The sequence below is a fragment of the Oncorhynchus clarkii genome, chromosome 7, assembly GCF_045791955.1.
Source record: "Oncorhynchus clarkii lewisi isolate Uvic-CL-2024 chromosome 7, UVic_Ocla_1.0, whole genome shotgun sequence".
Lineage (NCBI taxonomy): Eukaryota > Metazoa > Chordata > Actinopteri > Salmoniformes > Salmonidae > Oncorhynchus > Oncorhynchus clarkii.
Window position 1 is genome coordinate 3806754 of NC_092153.1, and position 20000 is coordinate 3826753.

At 48.6% G+C, this 20000-nt stretch overlaps 1 protein-coding gene across 1 annotated transcript in view; it reads right to left on the minus strand.

Annotated features, from left to right (window-relative positions):
* The window catches only part of LOC139412752 (ras GTPase-activating protein 3-like), a 141318-nt gene that overhangs the window by 33215 nt on the left and 88103 nt on the right, over positions 1–20000 (minus strand). Inside the window, exons 8-10 of the mRNA XM_071159438.1 lie at positions 18193–18266; positions 17939–18043; positions 16873–17029 (exon numbers count right to left, since the gene is read on the minus strand). Coding sequence (XP_071015539.1) covers positions 16873–17029; positions 17939–18043; positions 18193–18266 — 336 coding nt within the window. The remainder of the gene's footprint in view (positions 1–16872; positions 17030–17938; positions 18044–18192; positions 18267–20000) is intronic.

Consider the following 20000-nt stretch of genomic DNA (forward strand, 5'->3'; position numbering starts at 1 on the left):
CTACAGTACCCCCCCTTTACATTAGGTATCTACAGTACCCCCCCCCCCCCCCCTTTACATTAGGTATCTACAGTACCCCCCCTCCCCTTTACATTAGGTATCTACAGTACCCCCCCTCACCTTTATATTAGGTATCTACAGTACCCCCCCCCTCACCTTTACATTAGGTATCTACAGTACCCCCCCCCCTCACCTTTACATTAGGTATCTACAGTACCTCCCCTCACCTTTACATTAGGTATCTACAGTACCCCCCCCCCCCTCACCTTTACATTAGGTATCTACAGTACCCCCCCCCCTTTATATTAGGTATCTACAGTACCCCCCCCCTCACCTTTACATTAGGTATCTACAGTACCCCCCCTCACCTTTACAGTAGGTATCTACAGTACCCCCCCCTCACCTTTACATTAGGTATCTACAGTACCCCCCCTCGCCTTTACATTAGGTATCTACAGTACCCCCCCCCCTTTATATTAGGTATCTACAGTACCCCCCCACCACCACCTTTACATTAGGTATCTACAGTACCCCCCCTCACCTTTACATTAGGTATCTACAGTGCCCCCCCTCCCCTTTACATTAGGTATCTACAATACCCCCCCTCACCTTTACATTAGGTATCTACAGTACCCCCCCTCACCTTTACATTAGGTATCTACAGTACCCCCCCCTCACCTTTACATTAGGTATCTACAGTACCCCCCCCCCCTCACCTTTACATTAGGTATCTACAGTACCTCCCCTTTACATTAGGTATCTACAGTACCCCCCCCCCCCCCTCACCTTTACATTAGGTATCTACAGTACCCCCCCTCATCTTTACATTAGGTATCTACAGTACCCCCCCTCCCCTTTACATTAGGTATCTACAGTACCCCCCCTTTACATTAGGTATCTACAGTACCCCCCCTTTACATTAGGTATCTACAGTACCCCCCCTCACCTTTACATTACGTATCTACAGTACCCCCCCTCACCTTTACATTAGGAATCTACAGTACCCCCCTCACCTTTACATTAGGTATCTACAGTACCCCCCCCCCCCCTTTACATTAGGTATCTACAGTACCCCCCCTTTACATTAGGTATCTACAGTACCCCCCGCCTCACCTTTACATTAGGTATCTACAGTACCCCACTTTACATTAGGTATCTACAGTACCCCCCCCCTCACCTTTACATTAGGTATCTACAGTACCCCCCCCCTCACCTTTATATTAGGTATCTACAGTACCCCCCCCTTTACATTAGGTATCTACAGTACCCCCCCCCCTCCTTTACATTAGGTATCTACGGTACCCCCCCTCACCTTTACATTAGGTATATACAGTACCCCCCCCCCCCCCTCACTTTTACATTAGGTATCTACAGTACCCCCCCTCACCTTTACATTAGGTATCTACAGTACCCCCCCTTTACATTACGTATCTACAGTACCCCCCCTCACCTTTACATTAGGTATCTACAGTACCCCCCCCTCACCTTTACATTAGGTATCTACAGTACCCCCCCCCCTCACCTTTAAATTAGGTATCTACAGTACCCCCCTTTACATTAGGTATCTACAGTACCCCCCCCCCCCTCACCTTTACATTAGGTATCTACAGTACCCCCCCTCACCTTTACATTAGGTATCTACAGTACCCCCCTCACCTTTACATTAGGTATCAACAGTAACCCCCCCCCCTCACCTTTACATTAGGTATCTACAGTACCCCCCCCCCCACCTTTACATTAGGTATCTACAGTACCCCCCCTCACCTTTACATTAGGTATCTACAGTACCCCCTCCCCCTCACCTTTACATTAGGTATCTACAGTACCCCCCCCCCCCTCACCTTTACATTAGGTATCTACAGTACCCCCCCTCACCTTTACATTAGGTATCAACAGTAGCCCCCCCCCCCCTCACCTTTACATTAGGTATCTACAGTACCCCCCCCCCCCCTCACCTTTACATTAGGTATCTACAGTACCCCCCCTCACCTTTACATTAGGTATCTACAGTACCCCCCCCCCTCACCTTTACATTAGGTATCTACAGTACCCCCCCTCACCTTTACATTAGGTATCAACAGTACCCCCCCCCCCCCCACCTTTACATTAGGTATCTACAGTACCCCCCCCCCCCCCCTCACCTTTACATTAGGTATCAACAGTAGCCCCCCCCCCCCCCTCACCTTTACATTAGGTATCTACAGTACCCCCCCCCTCACCTTTACATTAGGTATCTACAGTACCCCCCCTCACCTTTACATTAGGTATCTACAGTACCCCCCCCCCTCACCTTTACATTAGGTATCTACAGTACCCCCCCTCACCTTTACATTAGGTATCTACAGTACCCCCCCACCCCTTTACATTAGGAATCTACAGTACCCCCCCCTCACCTTTACATTAGGTATCTACAGTACCCCCCCTCACCTTTACATTAGGTATATACAGTACCCCCCCCTCACCTTTACATTAGGTATCTACAGTACCCCCCTCACCTTTATATTAGGTATCTACAGTACCCCCCCCTCACCTTTACATTAGGTATCTACAGTACCCCCCCTTTATATTAGGTATCTACAGTACCCCCCCTTTACATTAGATATCTACAGTACCCCCCCCTTTACATTAGGTATCTACAGTACCCCCCCCCCCCCCTCACCTTTACATTAGGTATCTACAGTACCCCCCCCCCCTCACCTTTACATTAGGTATCTACAGTACCCCCCCCCTCACCTTTATATTAGGTATCTACAGTACCCCCCCCCCCCCCCCTCACCTTTACATTAGGTATCTACAGTACCCCCCCCCCCCCCCTTTACATTAGGTATCTACAGTACCCCCCCCCCTTTACATTAGGTATCTACAGTACCCCCCTTCACCTTTACATTAGGTATCTACAGTACCCCCCCTCACCTTTACATTAGGCATCTACAGTACCCCCCCCCCCTCACCTTTACATTAGGTATCTGCAGTACCCACCTTTACATTAGGTATCTACAGTACCCCCCCCCCTCACCTTTACATTAGGTATCTACAGTACCCCCCCTTTACATTAGGTATCTACAGTACCCCCCCCCCCTCCCCTTTACATTAGGTATCTACAGTACCCCCCTCACCTTTACATTAGGTATCTACATTACCCCCCCCCCTCACCTTTACATTAGGTATCTACAGTACCCCCCCTTTACATTAGGTATCTACAGTACCCCCCCCTCCCCTTTACATTAGGTATCTACAGTACCCCCCTTTACATTAGGTATCTACAGTACCCACCTTTACATTAGGTATCTACAGTACCCCCCCTTTACATTAGGTATCTACAGTACCCCCCCTTTACATTAGGTATCTACAGTACCCCCCCCCCCTCACCTTTACATTAGGTATCTACAGTACCCCCCCCCCTTTACATTAGGTATCTACAGTACCCCCCCTCACCTTTACATTAGGTATCTACAGTACCCCCCCTCACCTTTACATTAGGTATCTACAGTACCCCCCTCACCTTTACATTAGGTATCTACAGTACCCCCCCCCCCCTTTACATTAGGTATCTACAGTACCGCCCCCCCCCCCCTCACCTTTACATTAGGTATCTACAGTACCCCCCCTCACCTTTACATTAGGTATCTACAGTACCCCCCCTCACCTTTACATTAGGTATCTACAGTACCCCCCCCTCACCTTTACATTAGGTATCTACAGTACCCCCCCTCACCTTTACATTAGGTATCTACAGTACCCCCCCCCTCACCTTTACATTAGGTATCTACAGCACCCCCCCTCACCTTTACATTAGGTATCTACAGTACCCCCCCCCCCCTCACCTTTACATTAGGTATCTACAGTACCCCCCCCTCACCTTTACATTAGGTATCTATAGTACCCCCCCCCCTCACCTTTACATTAGGTATCTACAGTACCCCCCCTCCCCTTTACATTAGGTATCTACAGTACCCCCCCCCTCACCTTTACATTAGGTATCTACAGTACCCCCCCCCCCCCCACCTTTACATTAGGTATCTACAGTACCCCCACCTCACCTTTACATTAGGTATCTACAGTACCCCCCCTCACCTTTACATTAGGTATCTACAGTACCCCCCCTCACCTTTACATTAGGTATCTACAGTACCCCCCCCCCCCCCCCTCACCTTTACATTAGGTACAGTGCCTTGCGAAAGTATTCGGCCCCCTTGAACTTTGCGACCTTTTGCCACATTTCAGGCTTCAAACATAAAGATATAAAACTGTATTTTTTTGTGAAGAATCAACAACAAGTGGGACACAATCATGAAGTGGAACGACATTTATTGGATATTTCAAACTTTTTTAACAAATCAAAAACTGCAAAATTGGGCGTGCAAAATGATTCAGCCCCCTTAAGTTAATACTTTGTAGCGCCACCTTTTGCTGCGATTACAGCTGTAAGTCGCTTGGGGTATGTCTCTATCAGTTTTGCACATCGAGAGACTGAAATTTTTTCCCATTCCTCCTTGCAAAACAGCTCGAGCTCAGTGAGGTTGGATGGAGAGCATTTGTGAACAGCAGTTTTCAGTTCTTTCCACAGATTCTCGATTGGATTCAGGTCTGGACTTTGACTTGGCCATTCTAACACCTGGATATGTTTATTTTTGAACCATTCCATTGTAGATTTTGCTTTATGTTTTGGATCATTGTCTTGTTGGAAGACAAATCTCCGTCCCAGTCTCAGGTCTTTTGCAGACTCCATCAGGTTTTCTTCCAGAATGGTCCTGTATTTGGCTCCATCCATCTTCCCATCAATTTTAACCATCTTCCCTGTCCCTGCTGAAGAAAAGCAGGCCCAAACCATGATGCTGCCACCACCATGTTTGACAGTGGGGATGGTGTGTTCAGCTGTGTTGCTTTTACGCCAAACATAACGTTTTACATTGTTGCCAAAAAGTTCAATTTTGGTTTCATCTGACCAGAGCACCTTCTTCCACATGTTTGGTGTGTCTCCCAGGTGGCTTGTGGCAAACTTTAAACAACACTTTTTATGGATATCTTTAAGAAATGGCTTTCTTCTTGCCACTCTTCCATAAAGGCCAGATTTGTGCAATATACGACTGATTGTTGTCCTATGGACAGAGTCTCCCACCTCAGCTGTAGATCTCTGCAGTTCATCCAGAGTGATCATGGGCCTCTTGGCTGCATCTCTGATCAGTCTTCTCCTTGTATGAGCTGAAAGTTTAGAGGGACGGCCAGGTCTTGGTAGATTTGCAGTGGTCTGATACTCCTTCCATTTCAATATTATCGCTTGCACAGTGCTCCTTGGGATGTTTAAAGCTTGGGAAATCTTTTTGTATCCAAATCCGGCTTTAAACTTCTTCACAACAGTATCTCGGACCTGCCTGGTGTGTTCCTTGTTATTCATGATGCTCTCTGCGCTTTTAACGGACCTCTGAGACTATCACAGTGCAGGTGCATTTATACGGAGACTTGATTACACACAGGTGGATTGTATTTATCATCATTAGTCATTTAGGTCAACATTGGATCATTCAGAGATCCTCACTGAACTTCTGGAGAGAGTTTGCTGCACTGAAAGTAAAGGGGCTGAATAATTTTGCACGCCCAATTTTTCAGTTTTTGATTTGTTAAAAAAGTTTGAAATATCCAATAAATGTCGTTCCACTTCATGATTGTGTCCCACTTGTTGTTGATTCTTCACAAAAAATACAGTTTTATATCTTTATGTTTGAAGCCTGAAATGTGGCAAAAGGTCGCAAAGTTCAAGGGGGCCGAATACTTTCGCAAGGCACTGTATCTACAGTACCCCCCCCCTCACCTTTACATTAGGTATCTATAGTACCCCCCCTCACCTTTACATTAGGTATCTACAGTACCCCCCCTCACCTTTACATTAGGTATCTACAGTACCCCCCTTTACATTAGGTATCTACAGTACCCCCCTTTACATTAGGTATCTACAGTACCCCCCCTTTACATTAGGTATCTACAGTACCCCCCCTTTACATTAGGTATCTACAGTACCCCCCCTCCCCTTTACATTAGGTATCTACAGTACCCCCCCCCTCACCTTTACATTAGGTATCTACAGTACCCCCCCTCACCTTTACATTAGGTATCTACAGTACCCCCCCCTCACCTTTACATTAGGTATCTACAGTACCCCCCCTCACCTTTACATTAGGTATCTACAGTACCCCCCTCACCTTTACATTAGGTATCTACAGTACCCCCCTCACCTTTACATTAGGTATCAACAGTAACCCCCCCCCCTCACCTTTACATTAGGTATCTACAGTACCCCCCCCCCCCACCTTTACATTAGGTATCTACAGTACCCCCCCTCACCTTTACATTAGGTATCTACAGTACCCCCTCCCCCTCACCTTTACATTAGGTATCTACAGTACCCCCCCCCCCTCACCTTTACATTAGGTATCTACAGTACCCCCCCTCACCTTTACATTAGGTATCAACAGTAGCCCCCCCCCCCTCACCTTTACATTAGGTATCTACAGTACCCCCCCCCCCCTCACCTTTACATTAGGTATCTACAGTACCCCCCCTCACCTTTACATTAGGTATCTACAGTACCCCCCCCCCCTCACCTTTACATTAGGTATCTACAGTACCCCCCCTCACCTTTACATTAGGTATCAACAGTACCCCCCCCCCACCTTTACATTAGGTATCTACAGTACCCCCCCCCCCCCTCACCTTTACATTAGGTATCAACAGTAGCCCCCCCCCCCCTCACCTTTACATTAGGTATCTACAGTACCCCCCCCCTCACCTTTACATTAGGTATCTACAGTACCCCCCCTCACCTTTACATTAGGTATCTACAGTACCCCCCCCCCCTCACCTTTACATTAGGTATCTACAGTACCCCCCCTCACCTTTACATTAGGTATCTACAGTACCCCCCCACCCCTTTACATTAGGAATCTACAGTACCCCCCCCTCACCTTTACATTAGGTATCTACAGTACCCCCCCTCACCTTTACATTAGGTATATACAGTACCCCCCCCCCTCACCTTTACATTAGGTATCTACAGTACCCCCCTCACCTTTATATTAGGTATCTACAGTACCCCCCCCTCACCTTTACATTAGGTATCTACAGTACCCCCCCTTTATATTAGGTATCTACAGTACCCCCCCTTTACATTAGATATCTACAGTACCCCCCCCCTTTACATTAGGTATCTACAGTACCCCCCCCCCCCTCACCTTTACATTAGGTATCTACAGTACCCCCCCCCCTCACCTTTACATTAGGTATCTACAGTACCCCCCCCTCACCTTTATATTAGGTATCTACAGTACCCCCCCCCCCTCACCTTTACATTAGGTATCTACAGTACCCCCCCTTTACATTAGGTATCTACAGTACCCCCCCTCACCTTTACATTAGGTATCTACAGTACCCCCCCCCCCCCCCTTTACATTAGGTATCTACAGTACCCCCCCCCTTTACATTAGGTATCTACAGTACCCCCCTTCACCTTTACATTAGGTATCTACAGTACCCCCCTCACCTTTACATTAGGCATCTACAGTACCCCCCCCCCCTCACCTTTACATTAGGTATCTGCAGTACCCACCTTTACATTAGGTATCTACAGTACCCCCCCCCCTCACCTTTACATTAGGTATCTACAGTACCCCCCCTTTACATTAGGTATCTACAGTACCCCCCCCTCCCCTTTACATTAGGTATCTACAGTACCCCCCTCACCTTTACATTAGGTATCTACATTACCCCCCCCCCCTCACCTTTACATTAGGTATCTACAGTACCCCCCCTTTACATTAGGTATCTACAGTACCCCCCCCCCTCCCCTTTACATTAGGTATCTACAGTACCCCCCCCCCACCTTTACATTAGGTATCTACAGTACCCCCCTTTACATTAGGTATCTACAGTACCCACCTTTACATTAGGTATCTACAGTACCCCCCTTTTACATTAGGTATCTACAGTACCTCCCCTTTACATTAGGTATCTACAGTACCCCCCCCCCTCACCTTTACATTAGGTATCTACAGTACCCCCCCCCCCTTTACATTAGGTATCTACAGTACCCCCCCTCACCTTTACATTAGGTATCTACAGTACCCCCCCTCACCTTTACATTAGGTATCTACAGTACCCCCCTCACCTTTACATTAGGTATCTACAGTACCCCCCCCCCCCCCTTTACATTAGGTATCTACAGTACCGCCCCCCCCCCCTCACCTTTACATTAGGTATCTACAGTACCCCCCCTCACCTTTACATTAGGTATCTACAGTACCCCCCCTCACCTTTACATTAGGTATCTACAGTACCCCCCCCTCACCTTTACATTAGGTATCTACAGTACCCCCCCTCACCTTTACATTAGGTATCTACAGTACCCCCCCCCTCACCTTTACATTAGGTATCTACAGCACCCCCCCTCACCTTTACATTAGGTATCTACAGTACCCCCCCCCCTCACCTTTACATTAGGTATCTACAGTACCCCCCCTCACCTTTACATTAGGTATCTATAGTACCCCCCCCCCTCACCTTTACATTAGGTATCTACAGTACCCCCCCCCTCACCTTTACATTAGGTATCTACAGTACCCCCCCTCACCTTTACATTAGGTATCTACAGTACCCCCCCCCCCCCTCACCTTTACATTAGGTATCTACAGTACCCCCCCTCACCTTTACATTAGGTATCTACAGTACCCCCCCACCCCTTTACATTAGGAATCTACAGTACCCCCCCCTCACCTTTACATTAGGTATCTACAGTACCCCCCCTCACCTTTACATTAGGTATATACAGTACCCCCCCCCCTCACCTTTACATTAGGTATCTACAGTACCCCCCTCACCTTTATATTAGGTATCTACAGTACCCCCCCCTCACCTTTACATTAGGTATCTACAGTACCCCCCCTTTATATTAGGTATCTACAGTACCCCCCCTTTACATTAGATATCTACAGTACCCCCCCCTTTACATTAGGTATCTACAGTACCCCCCCCCCCCCTCACCTTTACATTAGGTATCTACAGTACCCCCCCCCCCTCACCTTTACATTAGGTATCTACAGTACCCCCCCCTCACCTTTATATTAGGTATCTACAGTACCCCCCCCCTCACCTTTACATTAGGTATCTACAGTACCCCCCCTTTACATTAGGTATCTACAGTACCCCCCCTCACCTTTACATTAGGTATCTACAGTACCCCCCCCCCCCCCCTTTACATTAGGTATCTACAGTACCCCCCCCCTTTACATTAGGTATCTACAGTACCCCCCTTCACCTTTACATTAGGTATCTACAGTACCCCCCCTCACCTTTACATTAGGCATCTACAGTACCCCCCCCCCCTCACCTTTACATTAGGTATCTGCAGTACCCACCTTTACATTAGGTATCTACAGTACCCCCCCCCCTCACCTTTACATTAGGTATCTACAGTACCCCCCCTTTACATTAGGTATCTACAGTACCCCCCCCTCCCCTTTACATTAGGTATCTACAGTACCCCCCTCACCTTTACATTAGGTATCTACATTACCCCCCCCCCTCACCTTTACATTAGGTATCTACAGTACCCCCCCTTTACATTAGGTATCTACAGTACCCCCCCCTCCCCTTTACATTAGGTATCTACAGTACCCCCCCCTCACCTTTACATTAGGTATCTACAGTACCCCCCTTTACATTAGGTATCTACAGTACCCACCTTTACATTAGGTATCTACAGTACCCCCCTTTTACATTAGGTATCTACAGTACCTCCCCTTTACATTAGGTATCTACAGTACCCCCCCCCCTCACCTTTACATTAGGTATCTACAGTACCCCCCCCCCCTTTACATTAGGTATCTACAGTACCCCCCCTCACCTTTACATTAGGTATCTACAGTACCCCCCCTCACCTTTACATTAGGTATCTACAGTACCCCCCTCACCTTTACATTAGGTATCTACAGTACCCCCCCCCCCCCCTTTACATTAGGTATCTACAGTACCGCCCCCCCCCCCCCTCACCTTTACATTAGGTATCTACAGTACCCCCCCTCACCTTTACATTAGGTATCTACAGTACCCCCCCTCACCTTTACATTAGGTATCTACAGTACCCCCCCCTCACCTTTACATTAGGTATCTACAGTACCCCCCCTCACCTTTACATTAGGTATCTACAGTACCCCCCCCCTCACCTTTACATTAGGTATCTACAGCACCCCCCCTCACCTTTACATTAGGTATCTACAGTACCCCCCCCCCCCCTCACCTTTACATTAGGTATCTACAGTACCCCCCCTCACCTTTACATTAGGTATCTATAGTACCCCCCCCCCTCACCTTTACATTAGGTATCTACAGTACCCCCCCTCCCCTTTACATTAGGTATCTACAGTACCCCCCCCCTCACCTTTACATTAGGTATCTACAGTACCCCCCCCCCCCCCCCCACCTTTACATTAGGTATCTACAGTACCCCCACCTCACCTTTACATTAGGTATCTACAGTACCCCCCCTCACCTTTACATTAGGTATCTACAGTACCCCCCCTCACCTTTACATTAGGTATCTACAGTACCCCCCCCCCCCCCCTCACCTTTACATTAGGTACAGTGCCTTGCGAAAGTATTCGGCCCCCTTGAACTTTGCGACCTTTTGCCACATTTCAGGCTTCAAACATAAAGATATAAAACTGTATTTTTTTGTGAAGAATCAACAACAAGTGGGACACAATCATGAAGTGGAACGACATTTATTGGATATTTCAAACTTTTTTAACAAATCAAAAACTGCAAAATTGGGCGTGCAAAATGATTCAGCCCCCTTAAGTTAATACTTTGTAGCGCCACCTTTTGCTGCGATTACAGCTGTAAGTCGCTTGGGGTATGTCTCTATCAATTTTGCACATCGAGAGACTGAAATTTTTTCCCATTCCTCCTTGCAAAACAGCTCGAGCTCAGTGAGGTTGGATGGAGAGCATTTGTGAACAGCAGTTTTCAGTTCTTTCCACAGATTCTCGATTGGATTCAGGTCTGGACTTTGACTTGGCCATTCTAACACCTGGATATGTTTATTTTTGAACCATTCCATTGTAGATTTTGCTTTATGTTTTGGATCATTGTCTTGTTGGAAGACAAATCTCCGTCCCAGTCTCAGGTCTTTTGCAGACTCCATCAGGTTTTCTTCCAGAATGGTCCTGTATTTGGCTCCATCCATCTTCCCATCAATTTTAACCATCTTCCCTGTCCCTGCTGAAGAAAAGCAGGCCCAAACCATGATGCTGCCACCACCATGTTTGACAGTGGGGATGGTGTGTTCAGCTGTGTTGCTTTTACGCCAAACATAACGTTTTACATTGTTGCCAAAAAGTTCAATTTTGGTTTCATCTGACCAGAGCACCTTCTTCCACATGTTTGGTGTGTCTCCCAGGTGGCTTGTGGCAAACTTTAAACAACACTTTTTATGGATATCTTTAAGAAATGGCTTTCTTCTTGCCACTCTTCCATAAAGGCCAGATTTGTGCAATATACGACTGATTGTTGTCCTATGGACAGAGTCTCCCACCTCAGCTGTAGATCTCTGCAGTTCATCCAGAGTGATCATGGGCCTCTTGGCTGCATCTCTGATCAGTCTTCTCCTTGTATGAGCTGAAAGTTTAGAGGGACGGCCAGGTCTTGGTAGATTTGCAGTGGTCTGATACTCCTTCCATTTCAATATTATCGCTTGCACAGTGCTCCTTGGGATGTTTAAGGCTTGGGAAATCTTTTTGTATCCAAATCCGGCTTTAAACTTCTTCACAACAGTATCTCGGACCTGCCTGGTGTGTTCCTTGTTATTCATGATGCTCTCTGCGCTTTTAACGGACCTCTGAGACTATCACAGTGCAGGTGCATTTATACGGAGACTTGATTACACACAGGTGGATTGTATTTATCATCATTAGTCATTTAGGTCAACATTGGATCATTCAGAGATCCTCACTGAACTTCTGGAGAGAGTTTGCTGCACTGAAAGTAAAGGGGCTGAATAATTTTGCACGCCCAATTTTTCAGTTTTTGATTTGTTAAAAAAGTTTGAAATATCCAATAAATGTCGTTCCACTTCATGATTGTGTCCCACTTGTTGTTGATTCTTCACAAAAAATACAGTTTTATATCTTTATGTTTGAAGCCTGAAATGTGGCAAAAGGTCGCAAAGTTCAAGGGGGCCGAATACTTTCGCAAGGCACTGTATCTACAGTACCCCCCCCTCACCTTTACATTAGGTATCTATAGTACCCCCCCTCACCTTTACATTAGGTATCTACAGTACCCCCCCTCACCTTTACATTAGGTATCTACAGTACCCCCCTTTACATTAGGTATCTACAGTACCCCCCTTTACATTAGGTATCTACAGTACCCCCCCTTTACATTAGGTATCTACAGTACCCCCCCTTTACATTAGGTATCTACAGTACCCCCCCTCCCCTTTACATTAGGTATCTACAGTACCCCCCCCCTCACCTTTACATTAGGTATCTACAGTACCCCCCCTCACCTTTACATTAGGTATCTACAGTACCCCCCCCTCACCTTTACATTAGGTATCTACAGTACCCCCCCTCACCTTTATATTAGGTATCTACAGTACCCCCCCCCCCTCCCCTTTACATTAGGTATCTACAGTACCCCCCCCCCCTCCCCTTTACATTAGGTATCTACAGTACCCGCCCCCCTCACCTTTACATTAGGTATCTACAGTACCCACCTTTACATTAGGTATCTACAGTACCCCCCCCCCTCCCCTTTACATTAGGTATCTACAGTACCCCCCCCCCCTCCCCTTTACATTAGATATCTACAGTACCCGCCCCCCTCACCTTTACATTAGGTATCTACAGTACCCACCTTTACATTAGGTATCTACAGTACCCCCCCCTCCCCTTTACATTAGGTATCTACAGTACCCCCCCTCACCTTTACATTAGGTATCTACAGTACCCCCCCCCCCCCTCCCCTTTACATTAGGTATCTACAGTACCCGCCCCCCTCACCTTTACATTAGGTATCTACAGTACCCACCTTTACATTAGGTATCTACAGTACCCCCCCCCCCTCCCCTTTACATTAGGTATCTACAGTACCCCCCCCCCCTCCCCTTTACATTAGATATCTACAGTACCCGCCCCCCTCACCTTTACATTAGGTATCTACAGTACCCCCCTTTACATTAGGTATCTACAGTACCCCCCTTTACATTAGGTATCTACAGTACCCCCCCTTTACATTAGGTATCTACAGTACCCCCCCTTTACATTAGGTATCTACAGTACCCCCCCTCCCCTTTACATTAGGTATCTACAGTACCCCCCCCCTCCCCTTTACATTAGGTATCTACAGTACCCGCCCCCCTCACCTTTACATTAGGTATCTACAGTACCCACCTTTACATTAGGTATCTACAGTACCCCCCCCCTCCCCTTTACATTAGGTATCTACAGTACCCCCCCCCCCTCCCCTTTACATTAGATATCTACAGTACCCGCCCCCCTCACCTTTACATTAGGTATCTACAGTACCCACCTTTACATTAGGTATCTACAGTACCCCCCCCCCCTCCCCTTTACATTAGGTATCTACAGTACCCCCCCCCCCCTCCCCTTTACATTAGGTATCTACAGTACCCGCCCCCCTCACCTTTACATTAGGTATCTACAGTACCCACCTTTACATTAGGTATCTACAGTACCCCCCCCCCCTCCCCTTTACATTAGGTATCTACAGTACCCCCCCCCCCCCCTCCCCTTTACATTAGATATCTACAGTACCCGCCCCCCTCACCTTTACATTAGGTATCTACAGTACCCCCCTTTACATTAGGTATCTACAGTACCCCCCTTTACATTAGGTATCTACAGTACCCCCCCTTTACATTAGGTATCTACAGTACCCCCCCTCCCCTTTACATTAGGTATCTACAGTACCCCCCCTCCCCTTTACATTAGGTATCTACAGTACCCCCCCCCTCACCTTTACATTAGGTATCTACAGTACCCCCCCTCACCTTTACATTAGGTATCTACAGTACCCCCCCCTCACCTTTACATTAGGTATCTACAGTACCCCCCCTCCTTTACATTAGGTATCTACAGTACCCCCCCTCACCTTTATATTAGGTATCTACAGTACCCCCCCCCCCTCCCCTTTACATTAGGTATCTACAGTACCCCCCCCCTCCCCTTTACATTAGGTATCTACAGTACCCGCCCCCCTCACCTTTACATTAGGTATCTACAGTACCCACCTTTACATTAGGTATCTACAGTACCCCCCCCCCCTCCCCTTTACATTAGGTATCTACAGTACCCCCCCCCCCTCCCCTTTACATTAGATATCTACAGTACCCGCCCCCCTCACCTTTACATTAGGTATCTACAGTACCCACCTTTACATTAGGTATCTACAGTACCCCCCCCTCCCCTTTACATTAGGTATCTACAGTACCCCCCCCTCCCCTTTACATTAGGTATCTACAGTACCCACCTTTACATTAGGTATCTACAGTACCCCCCCCTCCCCTTTACATTAGGTATCTACAGTACCCCCCCCCCTCACCTTTACATTAGGTATCTACAGTACCCCCCTCACCTTTACATTAGGTATCTACAGTACCCCCCCCTCACCTTTACATTAGGTATCTACGGAACCCCACCTTTACATTAGGTATCTACAGTACCCCCCCTTTACATTAGGTATCTACAGTACCCCCCCCCCCCCTCACCTTTACATTAGGTATCTACAGTACCCCCCCACCCCCCTCACCTTTACATTAGGTATCTACAGTACCCCCCCCCCCTCCCCTTTACATTAGATATCTACAGTACCCGCCCCCCTCACCTTTACATTAGGTATCTACAGTACCCACCTTTACATTAGGTATCTACAGTACCCCCCCCTCCCCTTTACATTAGGTATCTACAGTACCCCCCCCTCCCCTTTACATTAGGTATCTACAGTACCCACCTTTACATTAGGTATCTACAGTACCCCCCCCTCCCCTTTACATTAGGTATCTACAGTACCCCCCCCCCTCACCTTTACATTAGGTATCTACAGTACCCCCCCTCACCTTTACATTAGGTATCTACAGTACCCCCCCCTCACCTTTACATTAGGTATCTACGGAACCCCACCTTTACATTAGGTATCTACAGTACCCCCCCTTTACATTAGGTATCTACAGTACCCCCCCCCCCCCCCTCACCTTTACATTAGGTATCTACAGTACCCCCCCACCCCCCTCACCTTTACATTAGGTATCTACAGTACCCCCCCCCCCCCCTCACCTTTACATTAGGTATCTACAGTACCCCCCTCACCTTTACATTAGGTATCTACAGTACCCCCCCTCCCCTTTACATTAGGTATCTACAGTACCCCCCCTCCCCTTTACATTAGGTATCTACAGTACCCCCCCCCCTCACCTTTACATTAGGTATCTACAGTACCCCCCCTCACCTTTACATTAGGTATCTACAGTACCCCCCCCTCACCTTTACATTAGGTATCTACAGTACCCCCCCTCCTTTACATTAGGTATCTACAGTACCCCCCCTCACCTTTATATTAGGTATCTACAGTACCCCCCCCCCCTCCCCTTTACATTAGGTATCTACAGTACCCCCCCCCTCCCCTTTACATTAGGTATCTACAGTACCCGCCCCCCTCACCTTTACATTAGGTATCTACAGTACCCACCTTTACATTAGGTATCTACAGTACCCCCCCCCCCTCCCCTTTACATTAGGTATCTACAGTACCCCCCCCCCCTCCCCTTTACATTAGATATCTACAGTACCCGCCCCCCTCACCTTTACATTAGGTATCTACAGTACCCACCTTTACATTAGGTATCTACAGTACCCCCCCCTCCCCTTTACATTAGGTATCTACAGTACCCCCCCCTCCCCTTTACATTAGGTATCTACAGTACCCACCTTTACATTAGGTATCTACAGTACCCCCCCCTCCCCTTTACATTAGGTATCTACAGTACCCCCCCCCCTCACCTTTACATTAGGTATCTACAGTACCCCCCTCACCTTTACATTAGGTATCTACAGTACCCCCCCCCCTCACCTTTACATTAGGTATCTACGGAACCCCACCTTTACATTAGGTATCTACAGTACCCCCCCTTTACATTAGGTATCTACAGTACCCCCCCCCCCCTCACCTTTACATTAGGTATCTACAGTACCCCCCCACCCCCCTCACCTTTACATTAGGTATCTACAGTACCCCCCCCCCCTCCCCTTTACATTAGATATCTACAGTACCCGCCCCCCTCACCTTTACATTAGGTATCTACAGTACCCACCTTTACATTAGGTATCTACAGTACCCCCCCCTCCCCTTTACATTAGGTATCTACAGTACCCCCCCCTCCCCTTTACATTAGGTATCTACAGTACCCACCTTTACATTAGGTATCTACAGTACCCCCCCCTCCCCTTTACATTAGGTATCTACAGTACCCCCCCCCCTCACCTTTACATTAGGTATCTACAGTACCCCCCCTCACCTTTACATTAGGTATCTACAGTACCCCCCCCTCACCTTTACATTAGGTATCTACGGAACCCCACCTTTACATTAGGTATCTACAGTACCCCCCCTTTACATTAGGTATCTACAGTACCCCCCCCCCCCCTCACCTTTACATTAGGTATCTACAGTACCCCCCCACCCCCCTCACCTTTACATTAGGTATCTACAGTACCCCCCCCCCCCCCCTCACCTTTACATTAGGTATCTACAGTACCCCCTGCCCCCCCCCCCCCCCCCCCCCCCCCCCCCCTCTCTCCCCCTCACCTTTACGTTAGCCGAGGTCAACATCAGGTCTCTCAGAGGGCCGTAGTGGTCAGAGGGGAACACATGGTCCTCAGTGTAAACAATGTTTAAACGAAGAGAACCCAACTCATCCACTTTCACCGGCTTCCCTCCATTATCCCTGGGCTGCAGAAAGTACCTAGGGAGGAGGGGAGGATGAAGAGAGAGAGAGGAGGGGAGGATGGAGAGAGAGAGGAGGATGGAGAGAGAGAGGAGGAGAGGAGGAGAGGATGGAGAGAGAGAGGAGGGGAGGATGGAGAGAGAGAGAGAGGAGGATGGAGAGAGAGATGAGGAGGGGAGGATGGAAAGAGAGAGAGAGGAGGCGAGGATGGAGAGAGAGAGGAGGAGAGGAGGAGAGGATGGAGAGAGAGGGAGAGAGAGAGAGGAGGATGGAGAGAGAGAGGAGGATGAAGAGAGAGAGAGGAGGATGGAGAGAGAGAGGAGGATGGAGAGAGAAAGGAGGAGAGGAGGGGAGGATGAGAGGATGAGAGAGAGAGGAGGATGGAGAGAGAGAGAAAGGAGGATGGAGAGAAAGAGAGAGAGGAGGATGGAGAGAGAGAGAGAGGAAGATGGAGAGAGTGAGGATGAGAGAAAAGGAGGATGGAGAGAGAAAGAGGGAGGAGACGATGGAGAGAAGGGGGAGGATGGAGAGAGAGATGATGGGAGGATGGAGAGAGAGGGGGAGAGGAGGATGGAGAGAGGAGGGAGGACGGAGAGAGAAAGAGAGAGAGAGGAAGGAAGGAGGGGAGGATGGAGAGAGAGGTAGAGAGAAAGGTAAGGAGTGAAAAAAGAGAGATAGATGTTGTCATGTCTCACCAAGCGTTGTGGACCCAGACACAGACAGACAGACAGACAGACAGACAGACAGAGACAGAGAGAGACTGACAGACAGACAGACCGACAGACAGACAGACAGACAGACAGACAGACAGACAGATATCCAACATGTTATCATGTCTCACCATGCGTCGTGGACCCAGACACAGACAGACAGACAGACAGACAGACAGACAGACAGACAGATATCCAACATGTTGTCATGTCTCACCATGCGTCGTGGACCCCAGCCTGTCCCAGGGCCCTCAGAGGAACTCTGACCCCTCCCAGGAACTCATCCCCAAACTTCAGGTTACTGGCATTCCACAGGTCAACCCTGCATACAGAGAGATAGAGTCAGACTCACAACACACACACACACACACACACACGCACGCACGCACACACACACACACACACACTCTCTATTTGTGTGTAGACCTGGCTCTGTGAAACACACACAGACACATAGACACACAGACTCACCTCAGAGCCAGCTTGTCAACACCCTCCTCCTCCACATCAAACTGTCTCTTGGTGTGACTAAGAGGTCGTGTCACCTGCAGGACAGAGACAGAGACAGAGACCGAGTTACTTAGAGGCTACAAACTGTCTCTTGGTGTGACTAAGAGGTTGTGTCACCTGCAGAACAGAGACAGAGACAGAGTTACTTAGAGGCTACAAACTGTCTCTTGGTGTGACTAAGAGGTCGTGTCACCTGCAGGACAGAGACAGAGACAGAGACAGAGTTACTTAGAGGCTACAAACTGTCTCTTGGTGTGACTAAGAGGTCGTGTCACCTGCAGGACAGAGACAGAGACCGACTTACATAGAGGCACCACAGGTAGCCTAGTGGTTAGAGCGTTGGACTAGTAACCGTAAGGTTGCTGGATCGAATCCCCGAGCTGACAAGGTAAAAATCTGTTGTTCTGCCTCTGAGCAAGGCAGTTAACCCACCGTTCCCCGATTAAGGCAGCCCCCCCGCACCTCTCTGATTCAGAGGGCTTGGGTTAAATGAGGAAGACACATTTCAGTTGAATGCATTCAGTTGGACAACTGACTAGGTATCCCCACTTTCCCCACAGGGCTCTTACTAGAACCACCAGCACCACAGGGCTCTTCTCAGAACCACCAGCACCACAGGGCTCCTCTCAGAACCACCAGCACCACAGGGCTCCTCTCAGAACCACCAGCACCACAGGGCTCTTCTCAGAACCACCAGCACCACAGGGCTCCTCTCAGAACCACCAGCACCACAGGGCTCTTCTTAGAACCACCAGCACCACAGGGCTCTTCTCAGAACCACCAGCACCACAGGGCTCTTCGCAGAACTACCAGCACCACAGGGCTCTTCTCAGAACCACCAGCACCACAGGGCTCTTCTCAGAACCACCAGCACCACAGGGCTCTTCTCAGAACCACCAGCACCACAGGGCTCTTCTTAGAACCACCAGCACCACAGGGCTCTTCTCAGAACCACCAGCACCACAGGGCTCTTCGCAGAACTACCAGCACCACAGGGCTCTTCTCAGAACCACCAGCACCACAGGGCTCTTCTTAGAACTACCAGCACCACAGGGCTCTTCTCAGAACTACCAGCACCACAGGGCTCTTCTTAGAACCACCAGCACCACAGGGCTCTTCTCAGAACCACCAGCACCACAGGGCTCTTCTCAGAACTACCAGCACCACAGGGCTCTTCTCAGAACCACCAGCACCACAGGGCTCTTCGCAGAACCACCAGCACCACAACAGAGAGGGGAAGCCAAAGGGTGTGGACACAAACTCCTTCAACCAAAACCCCAACCTGTAGTTAACCTAAAGTACAGTGCACATCCTCAGACCCCATACTGAGGACTGAATAACTGAACAAGTAGTGTCCGTCCCTCAGTCAGAAGAAGGAAACGCTCTGTTTACCAACCTCCCCTCCTCTCACCTCAAAGTAGACAGATAGCACTCCCCTCAAAGTAGACAGACAGCACCAACCTCTCCTCCCCTCAAAGTAGACAGATAGCACCAACCTCTCCTCCCCTCAAAGTAGACAGACAGCACCAACCTCCCCTCCCCTCAAAGTAGACAAACAGCACCAACCTCCCCTCCTCTCAAAGTAGACAAACAGCACCAACCTCCCCTCCCCTCAAAGTAGACAAACAGCACCAACCTCTCCTCCCCTCAAAGTAGACAAACAGCACCAACCTCTCCTCCCCTCAAAGTAGACAGACAGCACCAACCTCCCCTCACCTCACAGTAGACAGATAGCATCAACCTCCCCTCACCTCAAAGTAAACAGATAG